General features: G+C 37.8%; 1 protein-coding gene across 1 annotated transcript in view; it reads left to right on the top strand.

The window, feature by feature from the left end:
* Positions 1-17,016, top strand: part of Xrn1 (5'-3' exoribonuclease 1) — a 105,202-nt gene that overhangs the window by 11,409 nt on the left and 76,777 nt on the right. Inside the window, exons 3-13 of the mRNA XM_029481985.1 lie at positions 2,347-2,444; positions 6,583-6,692; positions 6,793-6,903; positions 8,515-8,597; positions 11,053-11,140; positions 11,224-11,392; positions 12,174-12,241; positions 12,541-12,678; positions 15,269-15,335; positions 15,540-15,645; positions 16,894-16,983. Of these exons, the coding sequence (XP_029337845.1) occupies positions 2,347-2,444; positions 6,583-6,692; positions 6,793-6,903; positions 8,515-8,597; positions 11,053-11,140; positions 11,224-11,392; positions 12,174-12,241; positions 12,541-12,678; positions 15,269-15,335; positions 15,540-15,645; positions 16,894-16,983 (1,128 nt within the window). The remainder of the gene's footprint in view (positions 1-2,346; positions 2,445-6,582; positions 6,693-6,792; positions 6,904-8,514; positions 8,598-11,052; positions 11,141-11,223; positions 11,393-12,173; positions 12,242-12,540; positions 12,679-15,268; positions 15,336-15,539; positions 15,646-16,893; positions 16,984-17,016) is intronic.

The raw sequence follows: 17,016 nt of genomic DNA on the forward strand, positions 1-17,016 counted from the left end.
GCTCACTTTGTAGACCAGGCTGGCCTCGAACTCAGAAATCCGCCTGCCTCTGCCTCCCGAGTGCTGGGATTAAAGGCGTGCGCCACCACGCCCGGCTGTTAATCTCTTCAGACACAGCAGAAGAGGGCATCAGATCCTACTACAGATGGTTGCGAGCCCCATGTGGTCTCTGGGAATTGAACTCAGGACCTTTGGAAGAGCAGTCAGTGCTATTAACTGCTGAGCTGTCTCTCCAGCCCAAGACATTTTACTTAAGTCCAAAATTAAGATTTCTAGGGACTACTTAATAGACTTGACTTAATTAGAATCTCCAGGTTTGAAAANCTGTTTATACTAGTGCTTATTAAACTAATTTTAGGGACTCACTAGCCTAAAAGTTCATATTGAGATTATGATGGTACAGTGCCTTTATTCAATATTTGTGAGGCAGATCTCCATGAGTTCAAAGTCAGCCTGGTCTACATAGAGAGTTCAGCCACTAGGCGGTAAAAGTGCATCTTAGCTTTGTCTCCTATTAGACAAAATAGATACCCTTCTTGTTGCTTCGTAGTACCTGCAGTGTTACTAAGTACTGAGTTTTCCTCCCATCATTATTCTTCTATTGCTGAGCCCTCACCCCTAGCAGCCCTAGAGCCTCACTATCACATTGATATTATCAGACTTCCTTCCCAAAGTTATACTGAGGCATCTAACTAACAAAAATCAACTCATTTCCTGAAACCGAACTGCGGGAAAGCCTGGCAGCTCTATGTATTTTTAACTTCATAACCTTTTCAGTATCAGAAGTACAGAAGAATACTAGCTAGGGATTGAGGACTAGTCCATTGTAACTACTGCAAACAGATATTAGATGTTAGGCTGTCACCAAGAGTCCCATGTTTCCTAGAAAGTCCCCCAGCAGCTTCATACTTTCTAATGCTTAATGTCTTAGTTCTGAATCTTCCCTCTGGGTTTTATCCATACTGTGCCACTAAAATTTCCTTACAAGAGCTCAGACTTATGTCCTAATCCAAAGACTAAGTCTGCATTGCTTCCTCCACTCACAGTAATTAACAGCACTCATCCTTTCTTTCTAGAGTTTCTCCATGTAGCTTTGCTCATGTAGCTTTTTCTTCCTTGAGAGCCAGGTGTGGTGTGACGTGCCTTTAATCCTAGCACTCTGGAGGCAGAGATGGGGGTTGGGGGGTGTCTCTATGTTTGAGGCAAGCCTGATCTACAAAGGGAGTTCTAGGACAGCCAGGGTTGTTAGCCAAAGAAACCCTGTCTCAAAAATAAATAAATAAAATAAAACAATGATAAGTTACTTCTTTGAGCCTAAGTCCTGAGCCCTGAGTGATCACATCTAATGACTTTGATGTGTGTCTATGCTAATGACCCTCAGATTTGTCTTTATCGTGTTTTTCTCACTTCCAAGTTCCTTTGTATTGAAATGCTTGCTGAATGCCTCCTTTTGGATCACCTAGACACTAGAAGGCTCGCCATGTTCAGAATTGAATTCAACTTCCCCAAAGCAGCCTTTTTAAAAAGAATTTTTGCTGCCATACTGTGTGATGAGCTGCCCTACTCAAAGTCCAAGAGTAATTTGGACTCCTTGTGTCTTTAGTCCTCACATCTGCAACCTACTTATACATGTTTTCATCATCTTTTTAAAATCTAGTCTCTCAGAATATGCTGTTACTGTCTTTACTTACCTTATCTTTATAATCCTTTCTAGATTGCAGCTAGATTAAACATAGCTATTGTTATTCCCTCCATGTAGAGTGTCATCTTTAAAACCTGCAGTTATTTTTTGTTATATTTTTGTATTCTCATATCATTGATGATTATTAAAATCATTAAATGATATAGTTAAATATGGTAAACATAGTTGACGCTCAAAGCTTCTNATCTTGTTTCTGGAATAAATTAGCTAAATATTTATGTTTTGTAATGATTTGTGTGCTCTTTACTGTTGTAATGTCCAGCTTCNATAGTCTTCACATTAAAAAAGAAAAACTTCAATTCTGTAAATAAAAGCAAGGAATACCTGGGCCTATTCATTTTTATTATAATTATTTTAAAAAATGTACCCTGGCATGGTGGTGCGCAGTTTTAATCCCAGCACTGAGGAGACAGAGCTAGGCTAATCTCTGTAAATTCGAGGCCAGCCTGGTCTACAGATCTAGTTCTAGGATAGCCAAGGCTACAGAGAGAAACTCGTCTCAAAAAGAAAAAAAAAAAAATTATAGTTTTGAACCAAAAAGTTGACAACTTAATGTTTTATTTGTAAAAGTTTCCAAATGGCTTGTGTAAAAGTGTTTATTTTGTAGAAAATATAAGATATTTTTTTTCTCTTTGACTTTTAAGGTCAGCCAAGGAGGCAGAAGACAAAATTAAAAAAGCAATAGAAAAGGGAGAAACACTTCCTACAGAAGCCAGATTCGATTCCAACTGTATTACGCCAGGTAAATTGACTGAGATGTAAGATAGAAATTGAACTTTTTTCTAATGTATTTCTGATTTTACACTGTTTGTCCTTGGAGTTTCACTGGCCATATTTCCCTGTTTGTGTACTCGTAAGATGAGCTATCTCATCATGTTGGTTGTGAGTGTTCCTGGAAAGACCTGCTGTAGGGTTTTCAGATGTTGATGAGCAGAGACGGAGAGGACTTGGTCAGCTACATAGAATTCCTGACCTGGAAAGAACTTAGAAAAGCTTTCAATTTACTGTGGTCAGTTATCAGTATAGAACCAATTTGTATTTTTGTGATTGATTTGTAACTTACCAGGTTTCTATACCTACCTTCTTATGGGTTTCAGGATAAGAAATTCATTCCTTTAGTCCATGGAGTTTCCTCTTCTACCTGCTAAAGCCAACCAGGACTTCTATGACTTTAAGAAAAACAGGGCCAGTGAAATGGGTCAGCAGATAAAAGCACTTGCTGCCCAGTGCTCTGATGCCCTGAGTTCAGTTCCCAGGACCTTCATGCTGGAAGAAAGAACCGACTTCTGCAAGTTGTCTTCTGACCTCTACACACACAAATAATATAGANACATAAATGTAAAAAAAAGTCACTTACTAGTAAGATGGTTAACTTAACTCCATGTACAGCACCCTACTTGATACACTTGAAGGGTTCACTGGTATCTTTATAGTCCTTTATTTTAAACAAAAATTGTAAGTATAACCTTTAAAATTCCATACAAACTAGTAAAATTTTTTTATTTCTAAGTGGCTTAGATACAAATTGTTCATCTTTTTTTTTAATTAGGTAATTTCCTCAATTACATTTCCAATGCTATCCAAAAAGTCCCCAATACACTCCCCCCCCAGTGCCCCACCCACCCCCACCCCTTGGCCCTGGCATTCCCCTGTACTGGGGCATATAAAGTTGGCAAGTCCAATGGGCCTCTCTTTCCAGTGATGGCCTACTAGGCCATCTTTTGATACAAATGCAGCTAGAGTCAAGAGCTCTGGGGTACTGGTTAGTTCCTAATAATGATCCACCTATGGGGTTGCAGTTCCCTTTAGCTCCTTGGGTACTTTCTCTAGCTCCTCCATTGGGGGCCCTGTGATCCATCCAATAGCTGACTGTGAGCATCCACTTCTGTGTTTGCTAGGCCCCGGCATTGTCTCACAAGAGACAGCTATATCTGGGTCCTTTCAGCAAAATCTTGCTAGTGTATGCAATGGTGTCAGCGTTTGGAAGCTGATTATGGGATGGATCCCTGGATATGGCAGTCTTTAGATGGTCCATCCTTTCTTCACAGCTCCAAACTTTATCTCTGTAACTCTTTCCATGGGTGTTTTGTTCCCAATTCCAAGAAGGGGCACAGTGTCCACACTTTGGTCTTCGTTCTTCTTGAGTTTCATGCGTTTAACAAATTGTATCTTATATCTTGGGTATCCTAAGTTTTTGGGCTAATATCCACTTATCAGTGAGTACATATTGTGTGAGTTCCTTTGTGAATATGTTACCTCACTCAGAATGATGCCCTCCAGATCCATCCATTTGCCTAGGAATTTCATAAATTCATTCCTTTTAATAGCTGAGTAGTACTCCATTGTGTAAATGTACCACATTTTCTGTATCCATTCCTCTGTTGAGGGGCATCTGGGTTCTTTCCAGCTTCTGGCTATTATAAATAAGGCTGCTATGAACATAGTGGAGCATGTGTCCTTCTTACCGGTTGGGACATCTTCTGGATATATGCCCAGGAGAGGTATTGCTGGATCCTCTGGTAGTATTATGTCCAATTTTCTGAGGAACCGCCAAACTGATTTCCAGAGTGGTTGTACCAGCTTGCAATCCCACCAACAATGAAGGAGTGTTCCTCTTTCTCCACATCCTCACCAGCATCTGCTGTCACCTGAATTTTTGATCTTAGCCATTCTGACTGGTGTGAGGTGGAATCTCAGGGTTGTTTTGAGTTGCATTTCCCTGATGATTAAGGATGTTGAACATTTTTTCAGGTGCTTCTCTGCCATTCGGTATTCCTCAGGTGAGAATTCTTTGTTCAGTTCTGAGCCCCATTTTTTAACGGGGTTATTTGATTTTCTGGAGTCCACCTTCTTGAGTTCCTTATATATATTGGATAGTAGTCCCCTATCTGATTTAGGATAGGTAAAGATCCTTTCCCAATCTGTTGGTGGTCTTTTTGTCTTATTGACGGTGTCTTTTGCCTTGCAGAAGCTTTGCAACTTTATGAGGTCCCATTTATCGATTCTCGATCTTACAGCGCAAGCCTTTGCTGTTCTATTCAGGAATTTTTCCCCTGTACCCATATCTTCGAGGCTTTTCCCTACTTTCTCCTCTATAAGTTTCAGTGTCTCTGGTTTTATGTGGAGTTCCTTAATCCACTTAGATTTGACCTTGGTACAAGGAGATAGGAATGGATCAATTCGCATTCTTCTACATGATAACCGCCAGTTGTGCCAGCACCATTTGTTGAAATGCTGTCTTTTTTCCACTGGATGGTTTTTGCTCCCTTGTCAAAGATCAAGTGACCATAGGTATGTGGGTTGATCTCAGGGTCTTCAATTCTGTTCCATTGGTCTACTTGCAAATTGTTCAACTTAATAACCATTTTTTCCTGGATATAATTTAAGGTAGCCTTTAATGTTGATCATCTGACATTTTCTATGGCATAGTTATTGTATACTCACTTTCCAGATTAGAAATGATTCTTCATGTTAAGGATAGTAGTTATTGAGATATAAAGGTGGCTTGATGGTTAAAAACAGGCTCTTACGGAGAGCCTGGGTTCAATTTCCAGCACCCACATAGTGTAACTCCAGTTCTAGAGGCTCAGATGCCCTCATTTTGCCTCAAAGAGAACTGCATGTACATGGTGCACATACATATGTGTAGGCAATTATTATATACATAAAATAAATGTTTTAAAACTTAAAGCGTAGCAGTCATTAGTTATAGCTCAGTTCAGTAGAGTGCTTGTCATCATGAGTTCTATTCCCAGCACACATATAAGAAACTTGGTGTGGTGGTGCACACTTGTAATCTTAGTGCTGGGGAGAGGAATCGGAAGGATCCCTGGGGCTCACTAGTCAGCCTGGTTTGCCTACTAATTGAGTCCCAGGTTCAGTGAGAATCTGTCTCAAAAGACAAGGTGACTGGACATGGTAGATGTGGCTTTAATTCCAGTACTTGGGAGGCAGAGGTAAGAGGATCTCTGTGAGTTTGAGACCAGCCTGATCTACATAACAAGTTCCAGGGAAGCAGAGATACATAAAAACCCTGACCAAAGATTTAAAAAGAAAAATAAGGTAGATTGTATTTGAGGAAGAACCGTACANAAGTTATCCTTTGGGCTCCACATAAACACCTGCTTCTGCATGAACTTGTATATAAATACATACACAAGTGTTAGTTGGAGGGGAAGCCAGTTTGATTTGGTAGAGTCTAGGCTTCTTTCATATGCATCAGATCCTGGGTTCAATCCCTAGCACAGTATAAGTCAGCTGTGACTGTGCCTGCCTGCAATTCCAGGACTTGGGAAGTTTAGGGTTATCCCTGACTCATAGTGAGATCAAGACTAATCTGGACTACAAACCCTGTCTTAAAAATGAAAGCAGTATTAGTTATTAATAGTATACATGAACAATAATAGTTAATATTGGCAATCTGGTTAAAACTACATGTCTTAAAAATTCTTCAAGATATTCAGTGGGTAAAATCAAAATCCAGAACTCCATGGTCAGTGGATAAAACAAACTACCAAAAACTGTCCTCTAGCCTCCACACACGTGTTGTGGCATGCAAACACTTACTTCACATATTACATATCATACACTGATATAAGTAAAATTAATAATATGCTTAGCAATCAAGAAGAAATGTAGAAAATTGGAGTTTATTAGAATCCAAATTTTTTTAGGTAAATACTTAAAGTGCAGTCTGTAGATGGTGTAAAATTCATGACTTTACCTTTGTGGCACTGACTGGTGACATTTGAAGCACTGGAAGATAAGCAAGAAAATGTTGGCCTCTGAAGATCCCTGATTATATATTGTTAGTGGTAATTTGACTGCGTTTGTTATTTTTATCTCTTTCTCAGATTAACCTTTTAAAACTTTACTCACAGGGACTGAATTCATGGCCAGATTGCATGAACATCTGAAGTATTTTGTAAATATGAAAATTTCCACAGACAAATCATGGCAAGGTGTTACCATCTACTTCTCAGGCCATGAGGTTATCCTTTTTTTAAATTTATTTAAAGAATTTTTTTAAGTTTATTTAATACTTTGAAGCATAGCATATTATCACCTTCTTTTTTAAATATTATGTCTAGACTCCTGGAGAAGGAGAGCATAAAATCATGGAATTTATCAGATCCGAGAAAGCAAAGCCAGATCATGATCCAAACACCAGACATTGTCTTTATGGCTTAGATGCTGACTTGGTAGGTATAACACGTACTGTCATTATAAGTTTGTGTCATGAAGCTAAGTACTGAAGAGATGGGCTTTTAATAGGGAAACTTTACTGGCTGTAGCAATAACTACAAAGGCAGCAATTGCTACTGTTGCCATTATCTAAGTTCTGAGTTCGAAGCCAGCCTGGTCTACAGAGTGAGTTCCAAGACAGCCAGGGCTACACAGAGAAACCCTGTCTCAAAAAAAAAAAAAATTCTAAAAGAGTTGGGGAAATAAGCTTAGTTTGTTTGTCATAGATTATGGATGACTGATCTTGGTCTAGTCCACAGAGCTGAATAATCCTAGTTCTATGCAAACACTGTCCTAACTTACAGGTCCATGAATTATATGAGCATTTCCCTGCATGTGTGAGCACCACAGGTGTGCCTGGTGCCTGGGCTGGGGGCATGAGATGCCATGGAACTGAGCTTAGGAATAGTTATGAGCTGCCCTCATAATCCTGCCCCCGTCAGGGTTTTCATACTAACTGAAAACTAAACAAGCAAGCTACTGTGATGACCGTCTTTGTACTCTTTCCTTAAGGTTTTTTGGTTATTTTGAGGGGAGGGATGTTTGGGGGTTTTTGTTTTGGGTTGGTTTGGTTTGGGGGGTAGGGGGGGGGTTGAGACAGTATTTCTCTGTGTAGGTAGCCCTGGCTGTCCTGGAACCAGGTTGACCTCAAACTTAGAAATCCGCTGCCTCTGCCTCCAAGTGCTGCAATTAAAGGCATGTGCCCCCATGCCCAGTAAGTTTTCTTAAGTAGTAACTTTTTTAAACTTAATGTAGTCATCAGCCTGCTTACTACCAAGCTGGTTTATTGAGCCAATTATCTCTTAAAACATACATGTTTTCATAACATTTCTAGAATAGGTTTTTAAGGCACTCAGCCACAAAGGCATTATAACACATATAACAATAATTGTTTGACATGTAAATAACCACATCCCGGGATTGCCTCTGGTTTCTTTTGTTTTGTTTGAATAAGAATTTAAAGAAAGCTGGGCGTGGTGGCTCACGCCTTTAATCCCAGCACTTGGGAGGCAGAGGCAGGTGGATTTCTGAGTTCAAGGCCAGCCTGGTCTACAAAGTGAGTTCCAGGACAGCCAGGGCTACACAGAGAAACCCTGTCTCGAAAAACCAAAAAAAAAAAAAAAGAAAGAAATTAAAGAAAACAAACTGTGTATTGCAGTTGGCTCCCATGCTTGAGTAGGCTTTTGGATTCTTTGAGGGAGTAGGATATATGAAGAAATTAAAGTACCCCTTTCTGTTCTGCAACATTTTTTCATATTAATGTTACTGTGACCTCTAAGCATCCAGCATGGGAAGNTCAGTGCTTCTAATTTCTACTTTGAAGAGGTAGGGATATGTAAAAATCCTGAGACAGTTTTGTGCTTTGGTGAGGAGGAGTATAGGACACCAGTGGGCACTTAGTATCTCGCCNGATTCCGTAAGGACTTGCCATTGGTACAACTGATTCTGATTTTCACATGTTGACTTTTAAATTATTCCCTGCATAGAAATTTTATTAAATTGCTTTTGTAAACTTAATGGTATAAGCAAAGGTAGAATGGTAATATTTTGTAATTATTTTTCGACAGATCATGCTTGGATTAACAAGTCACGAGGCACATTTTTCTCTCTTAAGAGAAGAAGTTAGGTTTGGTGGAAAAAAAACACAAAGGTAAATTGGATGTTGGAAGAATGAACAAAAACAAAGCATGGCCGACAGTCCCTTAGCACCCGGGTTCTGAAAGTGTTCTCTATTAATCTGCAGATGCCTATTTTGATGTAGTACAGTTTGTCTTTGTCTTTTATTGCCTCTGCTTTTAGTGTCTTTAATATCCAAGAAAATATCATAATCTAATCCATTAAGCCAATCTAATGTCATAAACATTACCCCTATTTTTTATTCCAGAAGTTTGTAAAGAGGTTTGTTTTGTTTTTTCTGTTGAGAGCTTGGGTTATTTTGGCAGAACTGGGCTGGGCCCCCGAGGTAAGCCCTCGGCTGCTGAGCTACACTTGGGTTCTGTGGTCTTAACCTAGGTGGCTAATCCAGGTCTAGCCTTTGTGTGGAAACTCAGCTTTCCTGTCACTACTGTTGAGAAAACTGCTCTTCCCTATTGAGAATATCAGTTCCTTGTTGAGAATCGTTGCTCATGTATGAGTTTTATTGCTTGTATTTTCTATTTTATTTCTTGATCAAAAATACCTGTCTTTGTATCATTTCTGGTGTATTCATAGAGATTATAGTGTAGTTAACATTGAAATCAAGAGTGAGACCCCAACTTCATTCTTTTTCAAGANTCTTTTGCATATTTTGGGTCTCATAAAAGCATGAGGTTTGGGGGAGGCATTTTCCTGTTTTCTTGTGAAGTTTGTAAAGAGGGGTTTTGATGGGGATAGTTTTAAGAAAGATTTAATAAATTTGTAGGTCTTTTAAAATATTTTGATATTGAAATAGTCTTCCAATCCATTAGCATATGTTTTGTGTCTTTTATTTTCTTTATTTTATAGTTTCCCTGGTATAGCTCTTAGGTTAAGTTTATTCCAAAGTATTTAACTATTCCGGGGTGTCATTTGTGTATGGAATCATTTTTTTTCAGGTTTATTTTATTTTATGTGCATGAGTGTTTTGCTTGCATATATGTATATGTACCACATGCATGTGTGGTACCCACCAAAGCTAAAAGAGGATGTCAGCCATCCTAACTAGAGTTACAGATGGTTGTGAGCTGCCATGTGGGTTCTGGGAGCTGAACCCAGGTCCTCTGGAAGAACAGCCAGTGTTCTTACCTCTGAGCCATCTCTCCAGCCCTGGAATAAGTTTCTTAACTCTCTTTTGGTTGGTCNTTTGATGGTGTACAGAAACGCTGCCTATCTTGTTCCCTGTAGATGTGCTCCTTCTATATTATCACTAAGATGTTGTTATGTAAACTATGGAGTTTTCTGTATGTAGAATCACACCATCTGAAAACAGATAAAGTTGTATTTATCCCTTTCAAATTTTAATTCCATTTCTTTATCTTTCCTGCCTCATTGCCCTGGCTAGGAGTTAAAGAGCAGTGTTGAATAGCTATGGTGTGTTGAGTAGCTGTGGTAAAGTAGGTATCCTCGTCTTATTCCTGGTCTTAGGGGTCAGTTTTCACTCTGTAATGTTAATTGTGTGTTTTCATAAATGTCCTCTGTCATATTAAGGAAATTATCACTTTAGCTCCTTTTCTTTCTCTATTTTAGACTATCTTGTACATCGTATGTGTATTTGAGAGACAGAGAGAAAGAGAGACAGAGAGAGCAAGCGAGGACGAATGGAGCATGCATGCGGTGCTGTGGCATGTGTGACAGTGAGGAGAGCCTGCAGTAGGCACTCTCCTTCTGCCCTGTGGGCTCTAGGGATCAAGCTCATACCGTCAAACCTAATGGCAAGCATCCTTGCCCACTGAGCTTCTTGCCAGCCCACTCTCTCTAAGTGTGACACTGTTTCTTTCTTTAAGCAAAACTAGCCCAGAACACTCTCTTAATGTAGACCAGGCTGGCCTCAAACTCGTTATCCGTATGCCTCTGCTTCCTGAGTACTTGCATTTCAGGTGTTATCATGGGAGAGGGTTTAACAGTGTTAACTGCTTTTCTGCAAAATGATTGTGGAAAATTTCCCCCTTCATTCTACTCATGTACTATGTGATGTTGGTATTCTTATGTTGAACTGCCCTCACATTCTTGCCATAAATCATGCTTATATTTTATCTATTTAAATATAACACTGTCTCTTAATATTCTTCTTTATTGCTAAATTTGGAGTATAAGCCAATATAGAGTCCTGTCCAATGTAGGAGGTAAACTATATTTGAAAGTGCGCATACACACCCTCACTAATTTGTACACTTTCCACAATGACCAGCTAGTTTCTTATATGTATTCTATATTTTATTTAGCCCTTATGAGTTCTGAATCTGTTCACCAAACTTGTAATGTAAGCCTATCAATGTTACTTTATCATCCATTAGGATAGCATTCTCATATAATTATGTATAAATTACTGCTTTAAAGATAAGAATTATCTGTTAGTGATAATTTTTACTTAACCATTGCTGCATTTTTGAAGTTGAACAACTCTGTTTTGATCACTTGACTAATTACAGGGTATGTGCACCAGAAGAAACGACATTTCACCTCCTACACTTGTCTTTAATGAGAGAGTATATTGATTATGAATTTTCAGCATTAAAGGTAAGTATTAATATAGCCATGAACTATTATTTTACATACAGAAATTTCTATAGGATTTCACTCTGTTCTCCATTTTGCTATAGGAAAAGATCACATTTAAATATGATATTGAAAAAATTATAGATGATTGGATTTTGATGGGATTTCTTGTTGGCAATGATTTTATCCCTCATCTACCTCATTTACATATTAATCATGATGCACTGCCTCTTCTTTATGGAACATATATTGCTATCCTGCCAGAACTTGGAGGTAAGACCACCTTATAGGTAATTGAGTGCCCTCCATTTATTAGAGTGCTGCATGGGTGGCTATATTAGGAAACCACTGTGTGTTTCTTTCGGTCTAAGTGGTAGGCACTGAGATTGTCATTTTCAGTGGATGCTAAAGAAGCTGACTCCAGGTGAACAACCTCACTCGGTAAGCAACTAGCCTCTCCGTTAACTTCTTAAGAAAACCAGCAGCCTCATTGGGTTCACTTCATTAATTCATAATTCATTAGAGAAATCTGATTGTTTTAAATATACATGAAGTAATTAATATAAACCAAACAGTTAAGAAAGGAAACTGGCAAAAATATTCTCTAAGTTACAGGGAGTTAGTTATTCCTTTGCTTTCTTTTTCTTTTTGAGGTGAAGTCTTACTNTGTATTCCTGGGCTGGCCTCAAACTCAAATTCATCCTGCCATAGCCTCCCAGAGGATAGGATACAGGTGTGTGCCACTTAGCCAGCTACAGCTTTTCTTATATGAATATGTCAAGTTGAATAATCAGACTATAATACATATAGCATTGTTAATGGTTGGAAATGTGGAAGCCTTATTATTATATAACCTGAATTTCCAATATTTTACTTCAGTGCCTAAAATACAGTAATATAAAGGTTATAGAAACTAAAGCTGGTTTATAGATAGCAAAGCAATTAGAGGGTTTTCTTCACTAGAATTATTCAGCAGTTTGTGGAAAGAATTTTATAGAGCTGTTAAGAAAATAATGCCAGTTTATACTACAAGTTTAGATTTGGTTCATTTTAGGTTATATTAATGAAAGTGGACATCTCAACTTACATCGATTTGAGAGATACCTTGTGAAACTATCAGATGTAAGTAACTACAAGGTTTATTTTCCTATCTAGGGTCGCTGTAAATGGTCATTAACTATTTAGTTAACACCAGAAAAAGACAGTTTTGTAGCAGTGTTCTGATTGTTCATTCTGTATCATTTCACTTGAGCTATTTCATTATTAGTTACTTATGTTCAGTTTCCAGACTTAGTGATATTATGTGTGTATATAAACGAACATTCTTCAATAAACTATAACCCAGAAATAGTTTCTGTTAGAAATTTAGTTTGTATTCCTTTAGACATACTTAAATCATTTTAAAATTGATTTTTGTTCAGTTTGATCGGGAACACTTCAGTGAAGTTTTTGTGGACCTCAAGTGGTTTGAAAGCAAAGTTGGTAACAAATATCTCAATGAGGCAGCAGGTGCGGCAGCAGAAGAGGCAAAGAACTGCAAGGAGAAGAGAAAACCGAAGGTGAGCCATCAGCTTCAGGGCTCTTTTTCTCTTTCTTTCTTTTTTTCCTTTTCCTGTTTGTTTTTTTGTTTGTTTGTTTGTTTGTTTTTCTAACTGTAGCAGTAAAACTAATATTTCTTGTTCTTCATTTTCCTTAGGTTTCAGGGGCTTGTTTCATTTTCATTTCTTGCCCCTGGACATCTAAAATTTTGGTTTCCGACTCTGTGTTTCTCTCATATCATAAGTGTGTATCTAAGGGGAAATGAGTTTTTATTTTCACCTTTAAGAACTAGTGATATGGTTCCTCTATTGAGAAGCCAGTACGTAGGTCAGGAGAGAGAGCTCAGAAGTCCAGAACACTTCCCAGTCTCCACATGGCAGCTTACAGTAACTCCACCACCATCTTCTGGCCTCTGTGTGTGCGTAGTGTGCATACAGACATTCAGACAAACACTTGAATACATATAAGATAAAAAAAAATGCTTAAAGAAGTGAATAAGTTCACTTTTAAAAGAAATTATTTAAGTTGTGCCATTTGAAAACAGCAGAGCTAGTTTATACTTATTTGAGGCTTTAGGAGTTTGTTTGCTTTTTTATTCAAGACCAGGTCTCGGGGCTGGAGAGATGGTTAAGTGGTTAAGAGCGCTGACTGTTCTTCCCGAGGTCCTGAGTTCAATTCCCAAAACCCANATGATGGCTCACAAGCATCTGTAATGGGATCTGATGCCCTCTTCTGGTGTGTCTGAAGACAGCAACAGTGTATTCACATGCATTCATTCATTAAATAAATAAATATTTTTTTTTNAAAAAAGAGAAAAAAAAAGGCCAGGTCTCATGTAGTCTAGGCTGGCCTTGTACTCCTGATCTCCTATGAGANCACNATGGCAGCAGTGGACTGATTAAGAATAGTTAGTAGTTAATCTCTAGGAGCTGAGGAAATGGCTCAGTGGTTAAGAGCACTTGCTACTCTTGCAAAGGACTCAGGTTTGATCCCCATTACACATAAGATGGCTTATAACCATCTGTAACTCCAATTCTAAGGGATCCAGCACCCTCTTCTGGCCTCCACAGGCTTCAGGCATGCATACAGTATACTTGCATACGTGCAGACTGAACGTTCATACACATTAAATAAGAATATATAAAAGATTTATTTAAAAATAGTACAATATCTAGTAAATGTTTCTGCTTAATAATGATTGATAGAATATTCTAGTGTTCTAAAGAACATCTCTAATTAATTAAACAGTGTCTTGTTTGTGTTAGTTTGTAAAAGAAACCTCAAATTTTCTTGAATCTGTCAATAATGATTGGAACCTGACTCTATTTAGGTTCAAGATTAATAATAATAATTAATAAAATAATAAAATAAAAAATAAAAAATAATAAGTTTTCCCCTAAGAAATGTAAATATCCTGATTTTCTCTGGCAGTTTTCTATTTCAAAATTTTTTTCCTCTTTTTCACATTTGTATGTGTGAGTGCATGTGTACCCTACCTAGGTGTATGTGGAAGCCTGAAGTTGTCACCTTCAGTTGCTCTTCACTTAAGTATTAAAGCAGGTAAACCATTTCTAGCTAGTTTGCTAGCCTCCTTACTCAGGGTGTTCCCCATGTCTGCCTCACAAGAGTTGATTGAGATTCTAAGCTGCTGCCACAGCTGTCTGGCTTTCTATTCTATGGGTGCTGGACCTCTAACTCCAGCCCTCATATTTGGCATCAGGTGCTTTATCCAGCAAGCCATCTCTCCAGCCTAACATTTGTGAATATTAGAAACTGAGCAGTAATCAGTCTGGTTCTACCACATACGTTTCTCCTAAGAAAACAAGCTTTGTATTGAGTGCAGTGGGACACTTGAAATGCAGAGACTTGGCGATCTTGACTTTCAGGGCAGGCATGGACTACACAGTAAGGCTGTCTCAAATAGAAAGAAAGGAAAAGGAAAGAAGAAACTTTAAAGGGAACCTGGATTCACAAAACCTACATGTTAATAACTCCTAGCTCCTTAGCTCCTCTATCTTAGCTCAGTCTTTAACCTTCTCCAGTCTTTGAGGAATATGTGAGTTGTATCAGAGACACATGCACGTATGACCCATGAACATAAAGCTCTTAGAGGCCACAGTTACATGAANAAAAGCTTATGGANGACACTACCAATAGCTAGACAATCAAAAACAAGAGAGAAAGGGTTAAGATCATAGAAAACAATTTTAAAAAAAGTTGGGCAGAAAATAAAAGATACAGTAGGTTGAACAATAACAGTCATGAGAATCATAAGATTATTTCATTTATGTTTGTATTGTAATTACTGTTTAGATACTCTTGATCTTCATATATATAATTCAATATACTTTTTTTTAATTTAATGAAAATCATTTATTATATATCTGAGTTCTATATAATAAAAATGTGTGACTTTAGAAAGCAATTAATAACCAAAAACATCCTGTTTCAGTTTTTGTTTTTAATCTTATTTTTAAAGTATACTGCTACAGAATATCCTTTAAAGATCATTTTCAGCTATAGTTAGTATTTTTCTAATCTCCCTTTTATACATCTGATTTGGAAATATATCTTACTGTTCATCTAATGATGATTTATAATTTTTTATAGGGTCAGGAAAATTCTTTAGGTTGGGCTGCATTAGACAAAAGTGAAGGTGAAGGAGTAGCTTCTAGAGGTGAGTCCGAGCTGTGTGTTTTGGTATATTCGGTTGACATAATAGCTGTCTTGCCTTTCCTTCATTAGTACTAACCCAGCAGTGGGGAACTGGGTAGATTCCTATGGTAGTCTGTAGCCGTCAGCTTTGATATGCATGCANCACNGCAGGACATGGAAAACAGTACTCCTGATTATTGCTCACAGCTTTCTGGTTTTTTCACAGATAACTTTGAAGATGAGACTGAAGATGATGATCTGTTTGAAACTGAATTTAGACAATATAAAAGAACATACTACATGACGAAGATGGGGGTCGACGTAGTATCTGAGTATGCTTTTGATGACTGCTTCATTTTCAAATAGAAAAAGTGGATTTTGAAGTTCTTCAGAAAACAACATGATTTTAATGTAGTATGAGATTTATTGGTTTCATAAATTTAAAATTCATTTTATGATAGTAATTCTGGCATCTATTACTATGATAAAAATTGCTGAATAGATGAAATTGGGAGATAGCTTAATGGGTTACCGTTTGCCACACTACCTGAGTCTTCATGTCCTCATCCCTAGCATCTGAGTAAACGCCAGCTCAGCTCCATAGCAAGNAANGGAGGCTCACTAAGTGTCCTGCTCCTCATCTCTCCTCTCCTCATCTCCAGAATCTGCACCACTATTAAACGGTGATTGCAGAAAGTTCCCAACAACTCAGGAAGATGCTGATCATTTCTTTTAAACTGGGTAAACGAAGACTAACTTTGGGTTGGTTATGTGTGGTTAGTTTGAGCTATTTGGGAAGCTAAAGCAACAGGCTCACTGGAACTCAGAAATTCACTGGGCAAGATAGCACAACCTCATCTCCACAGTGACTGAAAAGCAGCATACTGAAACAGCTAGTAATTGCTAGAGGGTGATAAGAATGGTTTTCTTCATTATCCAGCTTTCTAGCAAACCAACTTCTGAAAGTTATCTCATGACTTCCTCACAAGCAAGTACCATGGCATGCATACANGCACATAAATAAATAAACAAATTAATAATAATAAGGCACTTTAAAGATATAAGTATTCTTACTGGAAGTACAAAGATAAAAAATTTCTAATATTTTACTTTAAACTATGGCTTGTTTTGTTGTGGTGATTTGAAGATTTGTTTAACCCAAATCTTAATAATGACATTTGGCTTTTTAGAAAGGGGACTGGAAGGGAATCTTGTTCGGAATATGTAACACTTTTTCAAAGTTGTTGTAAATGCTGTTGTGAGGTTTCTAAGAACTCCTGTGTTCATTCTCAGTCATATTAATTGAGTGATGATACCACTTTGTAGAAAGTTTATTAGATGACTCCAAACACTAAGGCAAAAAATATGACATACTGATGACTTAAGTACACACAGCAGGATTAACTATGTTGAAAGTTGGTTTAAGAAAATGGTAAAGCAGCCTTTTATATGACAAGATGGAATTGTAAAGAAATTGGAATTTTTCTGTTTATCATTTTTTAGGTATTAAAAATGCACTGAAGGCATTGGTCTATCTCCAGAGAGCAACATTGTAATGAAAATGCCTCTTTCTGTTTCAGTGAGTTTCTGGCTAATCAGGCTGCCTGTTATGTTCAGGCTATACAGTGGATCTTACACTATTACTATCATGGAGTGCAGTCCTGGAGCTGGTAAAGACATCTCATTTTATATGGTTTCTACTA

This window comes from Mus caroli, chromosome 9, assembly GCF_900094665.2.
Source record: "Mus caroli chromosome 9, CAROLI_EIJ_v1.1, whole genome shotgun sequence".
In the NCBI taxonomy this organism is placed as follows: Eukaryota; Metazoa; Chordata; class Mammalia; order Rodentia; family Muridae; genus Mus; species Mus caroli.